General features: G+C 38.4%; 1 protein-coding gene across 4 annotated transcripts in view; it reads right to left on the bottom strand.

Annotated features, from left to right (window-relative positions):
* RBFOX2 (RNA binding fox-1 homolog 2) overlaps positions 1 to 18,192 on the bottom strand; it is a 190,358-nt gene that overhangs the window by 140,859 nt on the left and 31,307 nt on the right. For all 4 annotated transcript variants that reach the window (XM_083365256.1, XM_083365255.1, XM_083365258.1 and 1 more), the window contains exon 2: positions 2,202 to 2,252. In XM_083365256.1, the coding sequence (XP_083221382.1) occupies positions 2,202 to 2,252 (51 nt within the window). The remainder of the gene's footprint in view (positions 1 to 2,201; positions 2,253 to 18,192) is intronic.

Genomic DNA, 18,192 nt, shown 5'->3' with positions numbered 1-18,192 from the left:
CTTGATGATAGATATAATTATTGTTAAAATATCTATGGTTCGTCTGCAACAGAAAAGACTGGGTGTTTTCAAAAGTATAATTTGCTTGACTCAATTATGTGTAGCAACAGAACACTCCATCCAGATATAGAGTTGCCCATGTCCCGTCGATCTCAGTTATGGTTACAGAGAAGTTAGTCATATTAGGAGTTTCTAATGAAATTAGTTAAAAGCTTTGAAATCTTATTAATGAAAGTAAAAAAAAAATCAGATTAAGAGAAAGCATAGCAACTATTTCTGTATCAAACATATCAACCTGGTAATTGGAATGTAAAGGCTATTACTGAGAATCCATATTTTCTGAATAATGCAATCCCTAAAATCTTGTTATGATTAAATTTCTTCATAGACCCTATCCATGTTGGTTATTTTCCTTTTTTTTAATCAATCTGGAACAGATTCAGAATGCCCATCCTGTCAACAAATATGAGCCTCGTTACTTAAACAAAAAGCTGCTTATATTATACAATAATTCAAAACTTGGGACTTGTTTCAGTAATTTGCAATACATATGATTATTAGATTTTTTTTAACACATCTACAGATAGTTCTTGCTTAATAAACCTAACTGGAATCAGCAAGTCTGTTTCTAAGCAAAGAGGTCACTAAGTTGGAAATCACAGCTGGAAAGAGACAAGACCACCCAATTTCACAAGTTCAGCTTTAGTTTGCCTCCTAACCACTTTCTCACCCCTTGGAATCTCAAGTGCTTGCTGACTATTTTTTATACATCAAAAGCAATGCAATTATGATGCAGCCAGGGGATGGGAATCGTGGGTGTGCTTGGCAAACAACTTACTCTCTTCCTTTGCAATTGTGAATGGTCAGGCAAAGGAGAGATTGCCTACAAATATTGCTTACTAAAAAGATTTCAAGAGAGTATTGTAAATGCACCCATGGTTCACCAGTCCTGGGCTATGTATTAAAGCAGTGCAGTGTGAATGCACTGCTTTTGAGGCATAGAAGAGCAAACAGCTTGCTTTCTTGCAATCCCTTTCCCTTCAATCTCTGAACAGGGCATCACTAGAGAAGATAGTGTACTAAGCTTACCGCTGTCATCCCGACCCAGCTTTTCTGCTAATGGTTATTGTTTAATACCCAGCTCATTGGATTATATGGGTGAATCAAGGTCAACAGGCCCGTACAATGTGAATCAAAAGCTTTTTCATACTAGAGTTCATTTCTGAGCTATAGCTAAGTTTTCTCTTAATAAACATAAATTATCTCATGATTACTTATTTTTGATAAGTTCAACTGAAAAGTATACATTATATTGACAAAATGTTTTGCAATTATTTGGCCTATCAAAACTGTTACTAACTTGCTTCCTATATTATTCTTGTAAGAAAAATCCACTGCAAATGATTTTATTCAATTAGTATTATACTTTATGTTACAAATTTATACTTTACATTGAACATCTCTTTCATCATTAGATTTCATTTCCTCCATTTCCTTCTTTCTATATAGGTTTTACAATTAAAATGTAAGCATTTGGGAAACATAAACATAAGTTCGGTAACAGGAGCTATGTTTTCAATATTGTGCACAACACCCAAAATTAGGTCTATCTCCCTTGGAATTTTTGTCACTATGAAACAGTGTACATAGTCAGCTTCTTCCTCCACCCAATAACTGTTGTTCATCCAGTCTTTGGCCACAAAAGTAACAGAACTCATTCTTCTCTCTCAGAAATGCTTGCTGGCCACCTGCCTACTATATTCTTTAGAGGTTTTTTGTGCTTCTTGATTTATTTTACCTTTTTGCAAAATAGGCTGTAAAGTGGAACAGATGACATCCTCTTTGCTATAGCAACAGAGTAATTACTCATTTCCTCATTCATGCCTTGGGTTTTCTAAGTCTCTGTCACTGTGATCACCACAATCATGTTGGCATGTGACTTCCTCTTTTGCCCTCACTCAAAGAAAGCTCTGCAGAGACACTGTCTGCCATGGTCTACTTCCAACAGCTCTTCCAGTTATAGTAATTCAAAAACCCACCAAAAGGAAGATGGATGGCTGTTCTCTTTTTCCACAATATGGGAGATAGTTGTTCTAAAACTCATATAGTAGGATAATTACAAATGCCAATAAAACATTATTACAACAGCCATCACATAATAATGATATTAATAATAACCCACATAATAAAATATTTTTTACCTGACTGTCTCTTCCTGGGTATCCATGATAACTGGAAGTCAAAGGCTCATTCTGAAATAAAGCAAAGATTATACTTTGTGAAAAAAATAAAAGGATATCTATCCAGAATAGCTGACAATATTCTAATATGAAATGAAAAGAGATAACTAAAATTCCAACATCTTTTCTTAGGAACAAATGATTATATAGTTGATTTATAGGACACCTGATTTAGTTATAAAGGTTCTAGATAATATCTTTTCCACATTCATATCTGTGACTCAATATTCTGCAAGAATGGTTATTGCCTACCTGGATTCTTGCACAGTTGGAGAGAATAAATTCAAATAATAAGACATTTTGCCAAGGTAAAGCATCAAGAAATAATTATAAAATGTAAGTAGGAAATTATCAGAAATAATACATTACCCTACTTTAATTCAAGAATTTCATAATTTGTTCCACTGCCTAAAACATTATTTTACAAAAATTACCATGTCATGTGAAGGTTTAAATATTTAATCTGAGCTAGAGGATTTTGTAAGCATGCTGCATTCTTGTCAGCTCTCTCAAGTAACATTTCACGTATAAAGTCATACATAGAAAGCGGAGGGCGGGGTCGTGGGAGGTTATAATGTACTTTTCTAATCTCTTCTTTAAAAATGAAAGGTTTTTATTTTGGCAACTTGTGCTGTCTAATTATTTCAGGAAGTGAACAGTGATAAGCGCACATATTGCTAAATATAGAATCGGACGTCAGATAGATTTTTTACATAAAGGTTTATTTCTTCTTCTTTTGTAATGTAACAATTTTATCACAGTAGCTCCATTAATAGCAAAACAAGAAAGAAAACTACACTGCTCTGCATCTGCAGCTAGGAGAAATAGCAGTATATAAACACAAATAAGTATAATTATAAATTACTCAGTATTATAGAAGTTGTCTCCATTAATCTTTCAAATACCCATATTTATCTCTAAATCACTTCTTAGCACAAAATAATAATAACAAAAATAGCAAGAGAGGCACCACTTATTTTAAGACTAGTTGTGCATACAAAGGAAATTTCTATGATCAAGTACATTCCCATTTGGTAAACCACAATGTGATGATCAGTGACATCTATATTGAGTTTACTGACAATATCAAGCAATCACTGGATATTGAAGCAGCAAAGTAAATATGATCCATTTTAGACAGCTCAAACATTTGCTTGACGAGGAAATGACTAAAAGCAAGATAAAACGTAGAGCATGTGTATGTGAAGAATTAAAGACAGAAAGAAGGTATCAGTATATTTTTTTTAAAAAACTACTTGGTTTTTTGTAAACGGATGTCTTTCTCATAAAGTTTCCAATCTTTGTACCATAACAATAATTAAATATCACTTTCTATGTAGAGGAGAGAACTTGCTGGCAGCCCTGGCATTTCCCCAGGAGGTAACTGGTGCTACTAATTTTACAGGTCAGCAACTTGCTGGTGTCTCTCATTGAATAATTATTCTCTGCAAAGGTTGCTATTGTGGAAAACTCAAGGACACAAGCTGAAATACTACTGTTACTAAGAGTTAGGACAACTGGCCTAATATCTTTTAAACAAAAGGCCTAATACCTTTTAAACAAACAAAATAGCAATAACACTTAGACTTACCGTATTTTTCCATGTGTAAGACGCACCCTTGTATAAGATGCTCTGATATGCGAGTTCCAAGCTTACAGCAAACAAAGTCAGCGCTGGGAGCAACCACCTCCCAGCGCTCTAAATAGACGCCTCCCGGCTAGCCCCACCCCCCACTCACCTAACCAGCATCCGGTACGATGAACATGCATAGTCAGTTCACAGCAGCAGCCTTCCCACCCTGGTAAACAAACTGGCATGAGCATCGGCATGACAGCAAGGCAAGGGAAGCAAAGGCAGGTTTTAAACTCCCCGCCGTTTCCCTGATGTTTCTCCACACCATCAGCTGTTTGGCGGAGCACCGAACAGCTGAGCCGGCAAATCTAGAAGTTCGGCTGACCACTATTATCGAGCAGGATGGCCTCGCAGCTACATCCCACAGGGTCCCTGGCCAGCATACAGGTACGAGGGAGGGAAAGGGCTGTCACTGCCATCAATGCTGCTGGTTCCATCTGCTGCCTCCGGACACCGCCATCCAATGATTTTGCCCCTTCCCCTCTCCTGTTAGTGGCAAGCCCACAGAGGCTTGAAACCTGCACCAGGTGGCATGGCAGTGGCATGTAAAGAACCTACACAGGCATTCCTTGGGCTGCAGAGGTTACCATTATTTTTTTGTGTATAAGGCACTGCACTTGTATAAGACGCACCTGATTTTTGAACAGGGTGTTTGCAGGAAAAATAGCGCCTTATACATGGAAAAATATGGTACATACCACTCGATAGGGCTTTACAGCCCTCTCTAAGCGGTTTACAGAGTCAGCATATTGCCCCAACAATCTGGCTCCTCATTTTACCAACCTCGGAAGGATGGAAGGCTGAGTCAACCCTGAGCTGCTCAGAATCAAACTCCTGGAGTGAGCAGTGAGTTAGCCTACAGTACTGCATTCTAATCACTGCGCCACCATGGCTCACAGAGACAACTGTAGTTAGGAAGCAAGAATCCAAAGAAAAAGCGGAAGAATTTAAACAGGACATAATTATGTACTGCATCTATAGTACATAAAAAGTAACATTCACTTGTCTTTGCTTCTTCCAAGAACAGATGAATCTCCAACCTTAACTTCTCATGTTTCTGACAACACTACACCTAATTCCAATATTCCTTTGTCTCATTACAGTCAATGTCTCAATGTAACAAAAACATATTTTCTTGGATATTTCATTGTAAATTTACTATTAAACACTATCCCTATATATTGAATATCTATGAATATATGTTGTCCCCCTGTACATATACACACACACTTATATAGAATATATGAATCACCCTGTACATTAAGGAAAAAAGAGGATTTTCAATTTGCTATGTACACGTAATTTTATATTGTATATAAAATCAGTCACACAAAAGCTTTCATATGAGATTTATACACCATATAGTACTTACAAAGTACATATTCACACACTTTTCAGTTAGCCAGAAGTGTATTTCCTATGCAGAAATGATGTTTTTTAAGAAAATATCTGGAGGATTTCTCTAGAATCATAATCCAAATCTGCATGTGGGTATGGATGCAATCTTTCTGCCATACACTATTTTCAATAGAATGTATATATGAATGCATTTTTCAATTCGGATGGACTAGCTGTGAAAAAAAACATTTCCTGAAAACAAAATAGGGACAATAAACTGTATTCAACATATCCCACAGATAAGAAGCTACACATCTTATTTGCTATGCAATTATTCCTGATTTTAATGCACAGCATGCCGGCACATATAAAGAAACAATAAATAGAAAAACTAGTGAATTAGTTTTCAAACTTCATTTTCAGTTCTTTGAAAATCTGCAGTCAGGCACAGATGTTCCTCAGACAGTTTGTCTAGCTTTACTGACTTCTCCTTAAATACGTAAGGACTAGGAACAACACCAAGGAATCAATTTAATTGGTTCCTAGGTCATGTTAAGGAACACCAAGGAGATAGCATGTATAAAAACTGTTATTGCACAGAGGTATTCCTAGAACAGGGATGCGGTGGCTCAGTGGGTTAGGACGCTGAGCTTGTCGATCAGAAGGTCGGCAGTTTGGCGGGTTGAATCCTGAGTGCCGCGTAACAGAGTGAGCGCCTGTTACTCGTCCCAGCTTCTGCCAACCTAGCAGTTCGAAAGCACGTAAAAATGCAAGTAGAAAAATAGGGACCACTACGGTGGGAAAGTAACAGCATTCCGTGCGCCTTTAGCATCTAGTCATGCCGGCCACATGACCACGAAGACGTCCTCGGACAAACGCTGGCTCTTCAGCTTTGAAACGGAGATGAGCACCGGCCCTTAGAGTTGGAAACGACTAGCACGCATGTGCGGGGGAACATTTACCATTTATATTCCTAGAACATGCCTCAGAAACCTTAATAATGCACAGGAGTTTGTCGGCAGCCATTCCAAACATTCAAATCCAATACTCTTTAACTATCCCTGTGAAACGCACGTAAGTAAAGCCATGTATTCTATTTAAGAATTGTTAAACATATTTATTTATTTTATTTTTTTATTCACAATGTATCTCTCTCAGTTAATGTTCCAGCTGCAAATTTACTACAGTATAACATCAGAAAATGTAACTGGTTGATGAAAATTGGTCAACTATCCATATTCAAACTAGATTTTAACACCAGGAGATAAAGCTTCTTATGATGATGCTTTAGGATCTATTTCAGAAGTTGGGAAAGTACTACTGAAATTAAGTTCTGAAAAGTGTGTAGATCTGTATGATGCAATACTTAAATTCCAAGGATAAGCCTCCAGAAGAAGAGAGAGAAAAACCAAAATATTCATATAGTATTGTTCTGATATACCAATAACAACACCATCACCCCTTTTCAGAAATGTTTGCAATTTCCTCTATGATTATATGAATTTGCTCTACTGTTGATTAATGCCCCAGTACTATAGAGGGAACTAGTGACTTCACTCACTCTTCCTTCCTGCTATTCTAATCTACATTGTCTCCCTTAAGGCACACAACTCTAATCTCTATGGCAACCTGAGCTCCTCCTTTTGGGGGGGGGCAGGAAATAAGAGCTGGAAGTTATTATTCTAGCAGTAACAAGAACTAAATTTAGTGTTTCAAATATGGAGTTTGACAAGTGTATATTTAACTGTTTTCCTCATAATGAAAAAAAAAATCCAATACCTCTGTGCCATCCTTTTCTGAGTAATCCAGAATTGAATACAATCACAGTGATCTTCTCTCACATACATACCATTGCTTTAGAAACTTCTACTTAACTTTTTTCCAACAATCAGCATCCAACTACAGATGCTTTTAGAAATGCATAGTTGCAAGGGGAAAAAAATAGCCATAGCAATAGCACCTAGACTTATATACCGCTTCACAGTGCTTTACAACCCTCTCTAAGCAGTATACAGAGTCAGCATATTGCCAACAATCTGGGTCCTCATTTTACCAACCTTGGAAGGATGGACGGCTGAGTCAACCTTGAGCTGGTCAGGATCGATAGCATGAATGTGAAGAAGTTGATTTATTATATGTTTGTTGATTTACTAAGAGTGCATTATAATGTTAATGGACTCAGATATGGAATGGTCTGCACAAGAATGAAGTTGGAGGTTGGTTACTGAATGCTGTAATAACAGTTTTATCATGGAAGTAAAATACATGGCAGAATAAATGTAGTGCTTAGGAAATTCAACAATGAGCGGGGAGTAAGACAGGTACGATATGTCGAATCCCTTCAGCTGTTTAATGAATTTTTTCTATGAATAAATGTGTAGAGAATGCTTATATGACATCACAGATGCATTGATGTGGGGATATGAATGTGCTTGAAATTTTGTACATAGACAATCCTATAATGTTGACTGAGAATGTGAATAATTTGCAACAGATGTTAAATCTTCAAAGTATATTTTCTGCTATTGTACATCACCAGCCCAGAAACACGCAGCTATACCAACATATTGCAGACTGATGCTATATGTACTGTATGTGCTCATAGGTTCCCCAGATCATATTTTGCTTTTTGAGCCTATACATAGCACTCGTATGTATGTTTGTACTTTAGATTTTTTTAAAAAAAAAAGTGGAGAAAATATTTAATCAAGTATACATGAACATCTCATAACCTACACTTTCTTAAATTTAAAAAGAAAATGGGAAGCTAATTTCCCCAAACCAATTACTAACTGTAACTTTCCTGAGCATAACCCTGAAGTCATCTTGGGCATCCCCACCAATTCAACTTATTTGCAAGAATATGGCACTTTCTCGTCCAATTAAGTAAAGAGAGGTTTGGCACATTATTAATACTAAAAAGCAAGCTATTCCTTTTTGCCAGAATGGAATACAAAGAGAAATCTTTTCCTAGAAAAAGTGGGGACCCATCCAACCCTTTCAAAGGGTTCATGTGGCTTGGGGGTCTTTGATTGTGGGTGGCCTTTAAGAACTAGGTATCAATCTTTGGAACTCAGTCTATTGTGACTGGAGAATACTACAAACTGAAATTCACATAACTAGAAGTTAACTGCGGGGTGAAAGATGGTGTAAGATAAAAAAGTTAGGAAATGAGGCAAATAAACAAACATAGTTTGGGGACTTAGTTTAATATTATTACAGTGCAATTCTATATTTGCAAGATAACTTTCATGAAAGCATGGGAGTCAAACTGCTGTATTATCAAAGTTTTGTCTGCTTCTCATCATGTTCATAATCCATTAGGAATATTTTCCACTTATCAATTAACAGACTTTCTGACTGGGGTTAACTTAAAAGATTAATTTAGAATTTTTTTCTATCTTCTAGGATCCACTTTTCCTACACCAGCTACCTTATATTACAAAATGCTTACCTAAACAAATCACACAGAAATGCCCAAGTCACATGCTGCTTTCGCAAGAAATGTCTCTGTCAAGGTACAGTGCAAATTTCATGAGAAAAGATCCATATGATTGGTTGCCTGGTCTGCTTATACGTACGACTTTCACTTTAAAATCCTCTAAACTGTATGTATGGCAGCTGGTCACAGATAAGCAGCTTCTATACAGGATTTTAGATTTATTTTAATGACTCATCTCACTGACCAAACAGCTTACATGCATTCAACTTTACTTCATATATACTAGTCCTTCTAAAGTAAACATTTTAAATAAATGGCTTTTATATTTTAAGAAAAATGCACACACACACACACACACACACACACACAAACACGCACGCACACACGAAAAGGGTGAAAAGCTAAAAACACTGTAGAGAAATTAGTATTATATTCCTCCAAATGGGAAGAAGGAAAAGCTCCATGAGAGCTGCAGCAGCAACGGCTGACTTTGATTAAATGTCTCTGATTGTGGGCTGCACAGGAAACACTCCAGAGGCCCACTCAGTCAGCACCACCCAACACACACTGGCAATCTTTGTGTTCCAGCAAAAACATCTGGAATCAGTTAAAAACCAAACAGCTTTTTGGTCTCTTCCTCCAAACCACTAATTCTTTTAAGAGAACAGTGTCTGACCCTTTCCATCCCTCTTGGAAAGGGGCTTTCCTTGCAGCCCAAACAAAGAGTTTTATAAGAGAACCACACCCTGCCCTGCTTTTGAGAACTTCAATGGTCTTCAGCTCCCAAGAACTGTCATGAGAGCTTTCCTTTCCTCACAAAAACAGTCAGCAGAATAGGTAAAATATATCATCTGATTTGCATTTTCTTTTTTCTTACTTTCTACAAAAATAGCGAGGCACTACTAAATATGTATTTATAGTGCAGGGTATAGCGCAAGCTCAAAATAACATGTGTTACTATGGAATTGTTACTATGGAATTGTTCAAGTACAATAAAAAACTTGTCGTATTTTATATATATGGTAGATACTTATGAATTTCCTACAGGAATGTGGACACCTCTTTCCCTTAAATTAATCAGGCCTTTTCTCCAGCACAAAAAGCACCAAAGCCTTATGTCTCTATGATGCCATGGAACTTGTGATGCTTAGCTCCTAGTCCAGGAGAAATGCTGCCAAAAATGTCTGCAGTTTTTCCTCTGAAGTGCAGAAGAGAGAATTTCCCACTGGTGGAATTTCCTGCTTCCTCACGTGTCCTGCTATAATTTCCCCACTATTTCCTGCAATCAAAGAACCATCATACCATATTGCCATTCCCTTATCATTCCAGTTGCTTCGAGCTGCCATAAGTCCACATGCAAGTGAGCAATTTGGGGATCTAGATATTTTGCCTTTAACATAAAAACAAATAAGAGAACATCATGTGTGGGTAAGGGGTAAGGGGTAGTAGCAATTATTTTTTCCTTAGAGAACATTGGCCAGTTCTAAAGGAGATCAGAATACAATGGCAGAAACACAGTGAGACTACATGAAACCAACGTTAGAGTTGTGTGCAACTGAGGAAATAGTCACACAAATAATAAATTCTGTTGGGGATTTTGGAGAAAGCCAGTTGCCACGTTTTGATAATTGAACATATAGTGTTCAGCGTTGGTGAATTTTGTAGCAGACTACACTCAATTGAGGCAATGAGCAAATATGATGATGAAGAACAAATATTACCTTTTAAATTATTTCTTCTGCATTTTTAAGAATATCCCAGAGCTTGATTCAAAGCTGTAAGGCACCAATTTTTGTTTTGACTGTTTCTTCCACTGTTTATAGACAGCATACTTTTTCAGTGTATAATTCAGGATGTTGCTTAAACATAACATATATTTATAGCAAAAGTGATTGTTACCGAGAACCCAGAAGGCAAGTTTTGTGGATTCTCAGAGTATTTTGTGTAATTGCCAGGAAGCAGATCTACCAAGAATTTCGTTAATAATGCCGTGCTTCAAATGGTAGACTACCAACAAATCCCAAGGTTGTAGGCTAAAATGGGAAGTAAAAACAAATCCTAGTTTCTTACATATTGTTGCAAGGAAATTGCATGGAAATGTCCATATAATCACCAGGAGTTCTGCTTGACACTAGGGAGATTGCAGTTATATTTTATCTCTGTAATTATATATTCTATTTAATTGAGATAGGAGGCTCAGCCAATCTCAATGTATACATGGTTGTACTTTGACAATAAAGGTTCATTCATTCATTCAATTTATTAAACACAATTACATAAACTTAGTAAATTCCCTCTATGCATTTTAGAATGACAAAGATTCACAAATCCTCTTTAATGGAGTCTTGGAAAAGAGGCTGGGGAAAACATTCGTGGTTTTACACTTAGCATCAGAGAGACTTCAGAGAAATATATTTTAAAAAATCCAAACAACTACTGTACCATAAATAGGAAGGCAACAAATTACAAGAGTTTTCTCCTTTTGAGGAAAAGTGAACCATCAGAATCAGCTAAGGATACAGAAAAGTAATCTCTTCCATTTTAAATACAATATAAAGTGGCTAAGTATATAAATATAATATGAAGTGGCAGTGGCCATATACATTTGATATAACTGAGTATTATTTGCTTTTGTGACAATGTGTTGGAATTTCAGTCTTTCAGGTACAGTATCAGCATTCAAATTTCTTCATTTTTGTTACACTGCCTCCTGAAACACTTCTTGTTCCAATACTGTGTATGTCAACATCTTTTAAGTTATTTGCTTTTACAGAGCATTTTAAAACTATATATGCACAGTCCCTTGCTTCATTTTGTAATACCTCACTCCACCTCTAAACGAGAAGTTGTATACACAATGTCTATTTACAATGCTTCTCATAGTTTTCTTTATGTTGGAAATATGCCTGATCTCCTAAGCAAAAGAGTAAAATGAACAACATGGGAAATAGGAAGCCAGGCTTATCAACAATAGCCAGGCCCTCAGCTAAATCAAGTCAAACTCACTTTCCATTAACCTCACATAGTTAATTAGTGACAGAACCAGGTGCGCTAAGAAAAAAAGCCATTTTCACCAATTAGAGACATTGACAGTCAGGAGTTTGTTGCCAAGTCACCACTATTCAGAATTTACCGATGTTGCCAATTCTGCATGGGTTTGCAGAGACAGATTGTTACTTCCTTTCATTTCTATCTATGTGCATAGAAAATATTTGAAAAATACTTCCCAGTTGGAGCTCTGAGTGTTAAAGGAATCAAAAGAGATGGCTTCAACTGAATCCTAGAGAGATTTGGGGAAATTCCTTATCTAGAAAAGGACTTTCTCCTTACAACAGAGGGTTAATAAAGTGGAGCAAGAAAAAGTAACAACTAGACAGATCTACCACCTCATCCATGCCTAGGCCATTAGTCTTCCTCTCACAGAGTGAGGCAGTTAAATTTTTCCTTCCTGAGGCTCTCAATGGTAAGGGATTGTCCTGTGGCAAAATGAGATACCTTCCAGAATGAAACCATTTTACATCCCCTAGCATCCATTAATAGATACAGAACAGCTCATTTCAGGACAGCAAATAGTAGCTTTCTATCCTAGAAAATGAGCACTGCTCACTGATGTAACTTCTGTTCAAGACACCCTAACTGCCTCTAGCCTTTAACAAAGTGGGAGTTAAAATTGCTCTCTGCACAATTACCTAGGATGATTTAAAGAACAAATATCTCACTGCTTAGATTTTGTCATAAAAACTAACAAAAAAGTTTCTACCACAGGGTTCTTGAAATTTACAAACTACTCCTTTACTTCCTTAAGCCTATTTTGCAGCTTTCTCCATGAAATGGGCATTTTTATTCAACTTGAGAAAAACTACCAACTTGATGGCATATAATCAATAAAAATGCTTTGGTGTGTCCAGTTATTATGAACATAAAAATCAATTTCTTCCTAAGTTATTTTAATAAATAATCACATGCTTTATTGGAGCCAAAGGGTTAAAAATGGAGCCCATGATACTTTAGTGTGGGACTCAAATAATAGGTTAATTCCTGTTTGGTACAGCTATAGCTAAAAGCATTCGCTATAGCTAAAAGCATTCCAGAACCAGTTCAGGTCAGACAATAATACTGCTTTGCAAAAACAGAGAGGACTACATAAAAAAACCTATAAACTATAAGGAATATATTGTAATTATACTTTCTAAATGTGTATGTATTGCTGCAATACCAAGGAATGCACAAGATGCCCTCATTTGTCTTGTATTTTTGCAGTGAACTAGACAGACTTCAGGATACAGTGTATTGTGTATGGACTTACACAGTTATCTGGGCATGGTTTGATTCTGTTGGAGGAAGTGGACAGAGTCCTCCGGAATATAAACTCCACCACCTATCATATGCATGGGATCCACACCCCTGCTGCTGGTTAAGGCCACCAAGGAGGTGTCATGTGGGTGGATCCAAGCAACGGTAAATTCATTCTTGTTGGAAGCGGGTGTTCCCAACTTCTTTCAAAAAGGTACTACTATTCCCTCTCCTCAAGAAGCCATCGCTGGACCTACCATCCTGGACAATTTCTAGGGAAGGCGGAGGATGTTATGACTCAGGGCCAGCCGGTGGGTCCGGCAGCCGGTTCAGATGTATCGGATGACTCAGATGAGGGGGAGGAGGAGGGTGTGGAAGGCGAACCGGCTGATGATGGCTTGGAGGCTTTGCAGAGCCCTCAGCCGGGGACCTCTTCTCAGCTGCGTGAGCCCGATAGTGCGGAGGATGATGACCCACAGCTGGCCCTGTTCAAGGACGCCCGACGCAGGAGGCAGTCGAGCAGGAACAAACAAAGAAAGGCTGTGGGACTCCTCGGGAGGAGGCACAGGGAGACCACGCCCTGAACTCTAAATAAAAGGAGTGTTTGGGGAGGGGCTGGTTGCTGAAAGCAACCCTTCCGCTTGAGGATTCAAGTTCCAGTGTTTTTGTTTCTTGTTCTGTTAATTGACTAATAAATCTTGGCAGACGCTTTTCAGCCTTGGACGCTCTCCAGTCTCTTCTGTTTGAATAGGGGTTTGCCTTACTACAAGGCCGGAAGAGGGCTGGTTCAGAACAGAGGAGAGGGTGGCAATGCAACCTCAGAGGATCCTGGAAGAAGCGGATTATCTGAACCCTTTTATGCCAGGTTTCAAGCCCAGATATGGGACCGAAACAGCATTGGTTGCACTCATGGATGATCTCTGGCAGGAGCGTGATGGAGGTGGTACATCCATCTTTGCTATTTTTGATCAGTCAGCAGCTTTCAATGCCATCAACCATGATATCCTTTTCAACCAACATAGGAAGCTGTGAGTGGGTGACAGTTTTGTTGGGTTCATCTCCTTCCTTTGGGGCTGGTCCCAATTGGTGTTGATGGGGTCCAAGAAGTCCAGCTAATGGCCCCTGCTTTGTGGGCTCCCTTTTAATATCCACAGGTAGTCCTCTACTTATAACCATTCATTTAGTGACCATTCAAAGCTACAACGGCCTTGAAAAAATGATTTATGACCAGTTTTCACACTTACGATCATTGCAGCATCACTATGTCATGTGATCAAAAATCAGGTGTTTGGCAATTGATGCATATTTATGACAGTTGCAGTGTCCCGTGATCATACCATCACCCTTTGTAACCTTCTATCAAGCAAAATCAATGGGGAAGCCAGATTCACTTAACCACTATGTTACTAACTTAACAACTGCAGTGATTCACTTAAGAACTATGGCAAGAAAGGTTGTAAAATGAGGCAAACTGTGTCACTTAGCAACAGACATTTTGAGCTCAATTGTGGTCGTAGGTTGAGACTGCCTGTACATGAAACTGCTGGGTGACATCCTCTGTCACCACAGATGAGGTATCACAGTATATATGTATCTCCGTCATAGGTGAAGAGAGTGTTGTGATGGATGTTCTTACATGGTACCTGGAGGCCGTGGAGGCCTGGATGGGGAACAACAGACTTCATCTGACCCTGATAAAACAGAGTGGCTGTGGGTGGGCTGAACTGTAGGAACAAGTTACCACTGCTGGTGACATAACATCCACCCTGCTGTCCAGCAGTGACACTTCTTGGGTTCATGAGAAAAGTGGAGATCTTCTATTCATTATAGGACAACTCCATATTGACAGAAGATTCCAACTCCACCCCTCTCTGCTGTGAGATACAGGATACTCACTCTGAGTGAACTTGATTCATGACTGGGAGTTTATTTAGATTCACATTCTTTCCTTCACTGCAGGACGTGAACCTTCCCTCAGCTTTGGTCAGCTGGCCATATACAACCCTTCTGGCAGCAAGATTCCTTGGCAACAGCAAATCTTGTCCTGATAACCACTGAAAAATACAGTTGATATAAAATGCAGGCACTGGAATCCTAATGGATAAAATCAGGCAAGAATATTTTGGAAGTCACTGCATTGGTTGCCAATATGTTTCCAGGCCCAATTCAAAATATTGCTTATTTCCTCAAAGACTTCTATAGTGCAGAATTAAGCCACTTAGGCAATGCCTGGTGAAAATGTTTATCAGGGATGTTAGAGATAGCCTATGGCAGGTCCGTCCTGCTCACAAGGTTAATGATGTCTAGGCCAAAAAAGGGCTTTGTCAGTAAGGGGTTTCCTCCTAGAATGCCCTATTCAAGGGGTCGGCAACCTTAAACACTCAAAGAGCCACTTGGACCTGTTTCCCAGAGAAAAAAAACACTGGGAGCCGCAAAACTCTCTTTCTCGCGTGTGCACACAAGGGGGGGGAGCTTGATTGAAGAGTTTAATTAAAAAGCTGCTGTGCATGAGTTCTCTCTCTCTCTCTTTCTCCCTCTCTCTCTTCTCCCCCCCTATCTCTCCCTCTCTCTGATCCTCTGCTCACCTGGCAAGCTGGCTTCATGCTGTTCTCGGACAAGCTGACACACATTCTTATTGGGCTGGCTCTCCTGCCCTTGAGAGCTGCTGCTTTCTGCTTCCTGTGGAGATGCAGAAAGGCAGGAGCCCTGCCCAATAAGCTTGTCAGCTTCTCAGAGAACAGTGTGAGGCCACTCTCTTTTTTACAGACACACACACAGACACAGACACACAGAGAGAGAGAGAGAGAGAGAAGGGAAGCGTAAGTGCCTCCCTCCCTCCCTCTCTCTCTCTCTCTCTCTGCAAATGGCAGAGGACGATTGAGAGCCGCAGGAGAAGGCTGAAAGAGCCGCATGCGGCTCCAGAGCCGTGGGTTGCCGACCCATGCCCTATTCTACAGGCATTTCCAAAACTAGCTACCACAGTATTGTTCCAGTCAGGTTCTGCCCCTCAGGTTATTTTAGCTGATGACAATGAAGTATTACCTATATGTGATTTCTAATTTTTCTTGTGACTTTATTTTACCCCACTCAAAGTCCATTTGAATTGGGACTAGATGCAAGTACTGCAAAATAAATTATGTTGCTTTGTAATAACTGTGTGAGCACAAACTCTTACAACACTGCCACCCCAGGACATGTTGGAGATGCTGCAGAAGTATTGACATAATGCCTGAATACTGTTAGGGACTGAATTGGTCAAGATAAGTTCAGACTAGATCCCATCAAGATGACTTTACTGTTCACCCAGAAGCACCAGGGCTTTAATTTTAATTTGATTATTACTCCGCATATGGTACCATTCTTCTGAAGAGGCTAGTCCACAACTGGGGGATTCTCATGGATTGTGGTTCCTTTCAGAGAGCAGGTGGAGCCTGGGGCCAGGAGATCTCTTGCCCAACTTAAACTAGCATTCCACTTACAGACCCCAAGATCAAAAGACTCTGGCAACAATAACTCATTATTTTATGGATAGATTACTCAATGAGCTTTATAGGAGGCTGCAAACCACCCAAATATGTGGAATTAATCAATCACCCATGATTAATACTGTATATCAAAGAATAGGTTAGCTTTGTTTTACTAGCAAACTTGCAGTGAACAGCTACAATTATGCATAAAGGGTATAATAGTGCAGATTGAAGAACATGTGTTACATGATAAAACATTTAGTAAAGACAGGAAAATAGATTGTAAAATTTCTACCTATTTCTTATTATTTATTTATTTTATTTATTTAATTAAATTTTTATACCGCCCTATTCCCGAAGGACTCAGGGCAGTTTACATTAATTAATACTATTAATACTATTCTTATTTCCACTAAAATACTGAATATGTGATTATTCTAAACAATACATGCTCATCAAAAGAAGCAAAAAATAATTCTTTATCAAATGTTATTTCATCCAGTTACATGTAAGTAAAATTAAGTATTGAGCATTGAGGTGAGTATCAGGAGGAACATGACAAAAGAAAGAAAAAACAGATTCAACAATGAATATAGGCAGAATAAATGTGGATGCACTACAGCAGTGACAACCAGTATAAATGAAGTACATTAACCGACTTGATCATAGAAAGAGAATGAATGAGGATCAAAATCAGAGACAAATATGTGAAGGAAGAAATATGACAGAAGGTAATCAATTAACTTTAGCCAGCCACAACTTTCTGGCTTTTTCTTTTAACCAAAGGAAAAGCTAGAATGTTGCGGCTGGCTGCAGTTGATAGATCCTGAAAAGGGCACAGGTAAGATGTCAATAGAACAAATGGCAAACTAGCATGGGGACACTGGAAGCAAGGATTGTTTGCAAGGATAGAAAAGTCTACAAAGAATATATCAAGCGATACATCAGTGTACACTAAATCTATTTAATTCCTCTTTCTTTTTTCTTATCTACTGCTTTTAATTTCTTTGGCTTACTATTTCTTACTCCTGTGTTTTACAAAGTATTATTTTGCTTGAAAGGAAATAAACATGATATGATGTATATATCTATGTACTTGTGGGTTAGAAATGTCTTGAACTGTAGAAGGCCTCTAAAATACACAAAGCTTGGCATGATGTCCTGAAGAACTTGTTTTATGTTCTCTTCTAAAATTTGCTCAAACCAACTAATGGACAGGAAAGAAGCAGATAAATTAATCAGCCTTTTACCTTCCCCCATTTTCAGAGTTCAGCAAATGGCGTCACCAAAGAACAAATGAAACTGATCATGCCAAAGCCTGGCAAAACACCTCCAACACAACGGAAACTGGATATTAGCAGTAAACTGAATAATTCAGATGTTCCAATTCACATATGGCTATTGCTAAGTCAAATAACAATCAAGAATTAATTGATTTACTCCATGTCAATAAATGGCCAAAGACTGAACACCATGAATGGTGAAACACCATTTCCAACACCAAGTTTCCTGAACATCCAATTAGGAAAAGTATATTAGTGGATAGCCTATATGGTCTAAACCTGATTGTGTTCCTCTGCTTAATTTCAAAAACTCTTTGCAAATGATCAGTTAATGATCTGCCTCTTTCACAGCAGGGATTTAGCACGGAGAGGGAGGGAGTGGGAAGGGAAGGAGAAGAATGAATGTGATATTGGAGAGAGAAAAGCTCCATTCGAGCATTCAAAAATTGGAGTACTCGCCATATGAGCATATCAGCCAAAAATTTTTCTCAAACAA

This window comes from Vipera ursinii (assembly GCF_947247035.1).
Source record: "Vipera ursinii genome assembly, chromosome: 6".
NCBI lineage: Eukaryota > Metazoa > Chordata > Lepidosauria > Squamata > Viperidae > Vipera > Vipera ursinii.
The sequence above is the reverse complement of the archived record's forward strand: the minus strand, read 5'-3'. Positions and strand labels throughout refer to the sequence as shown.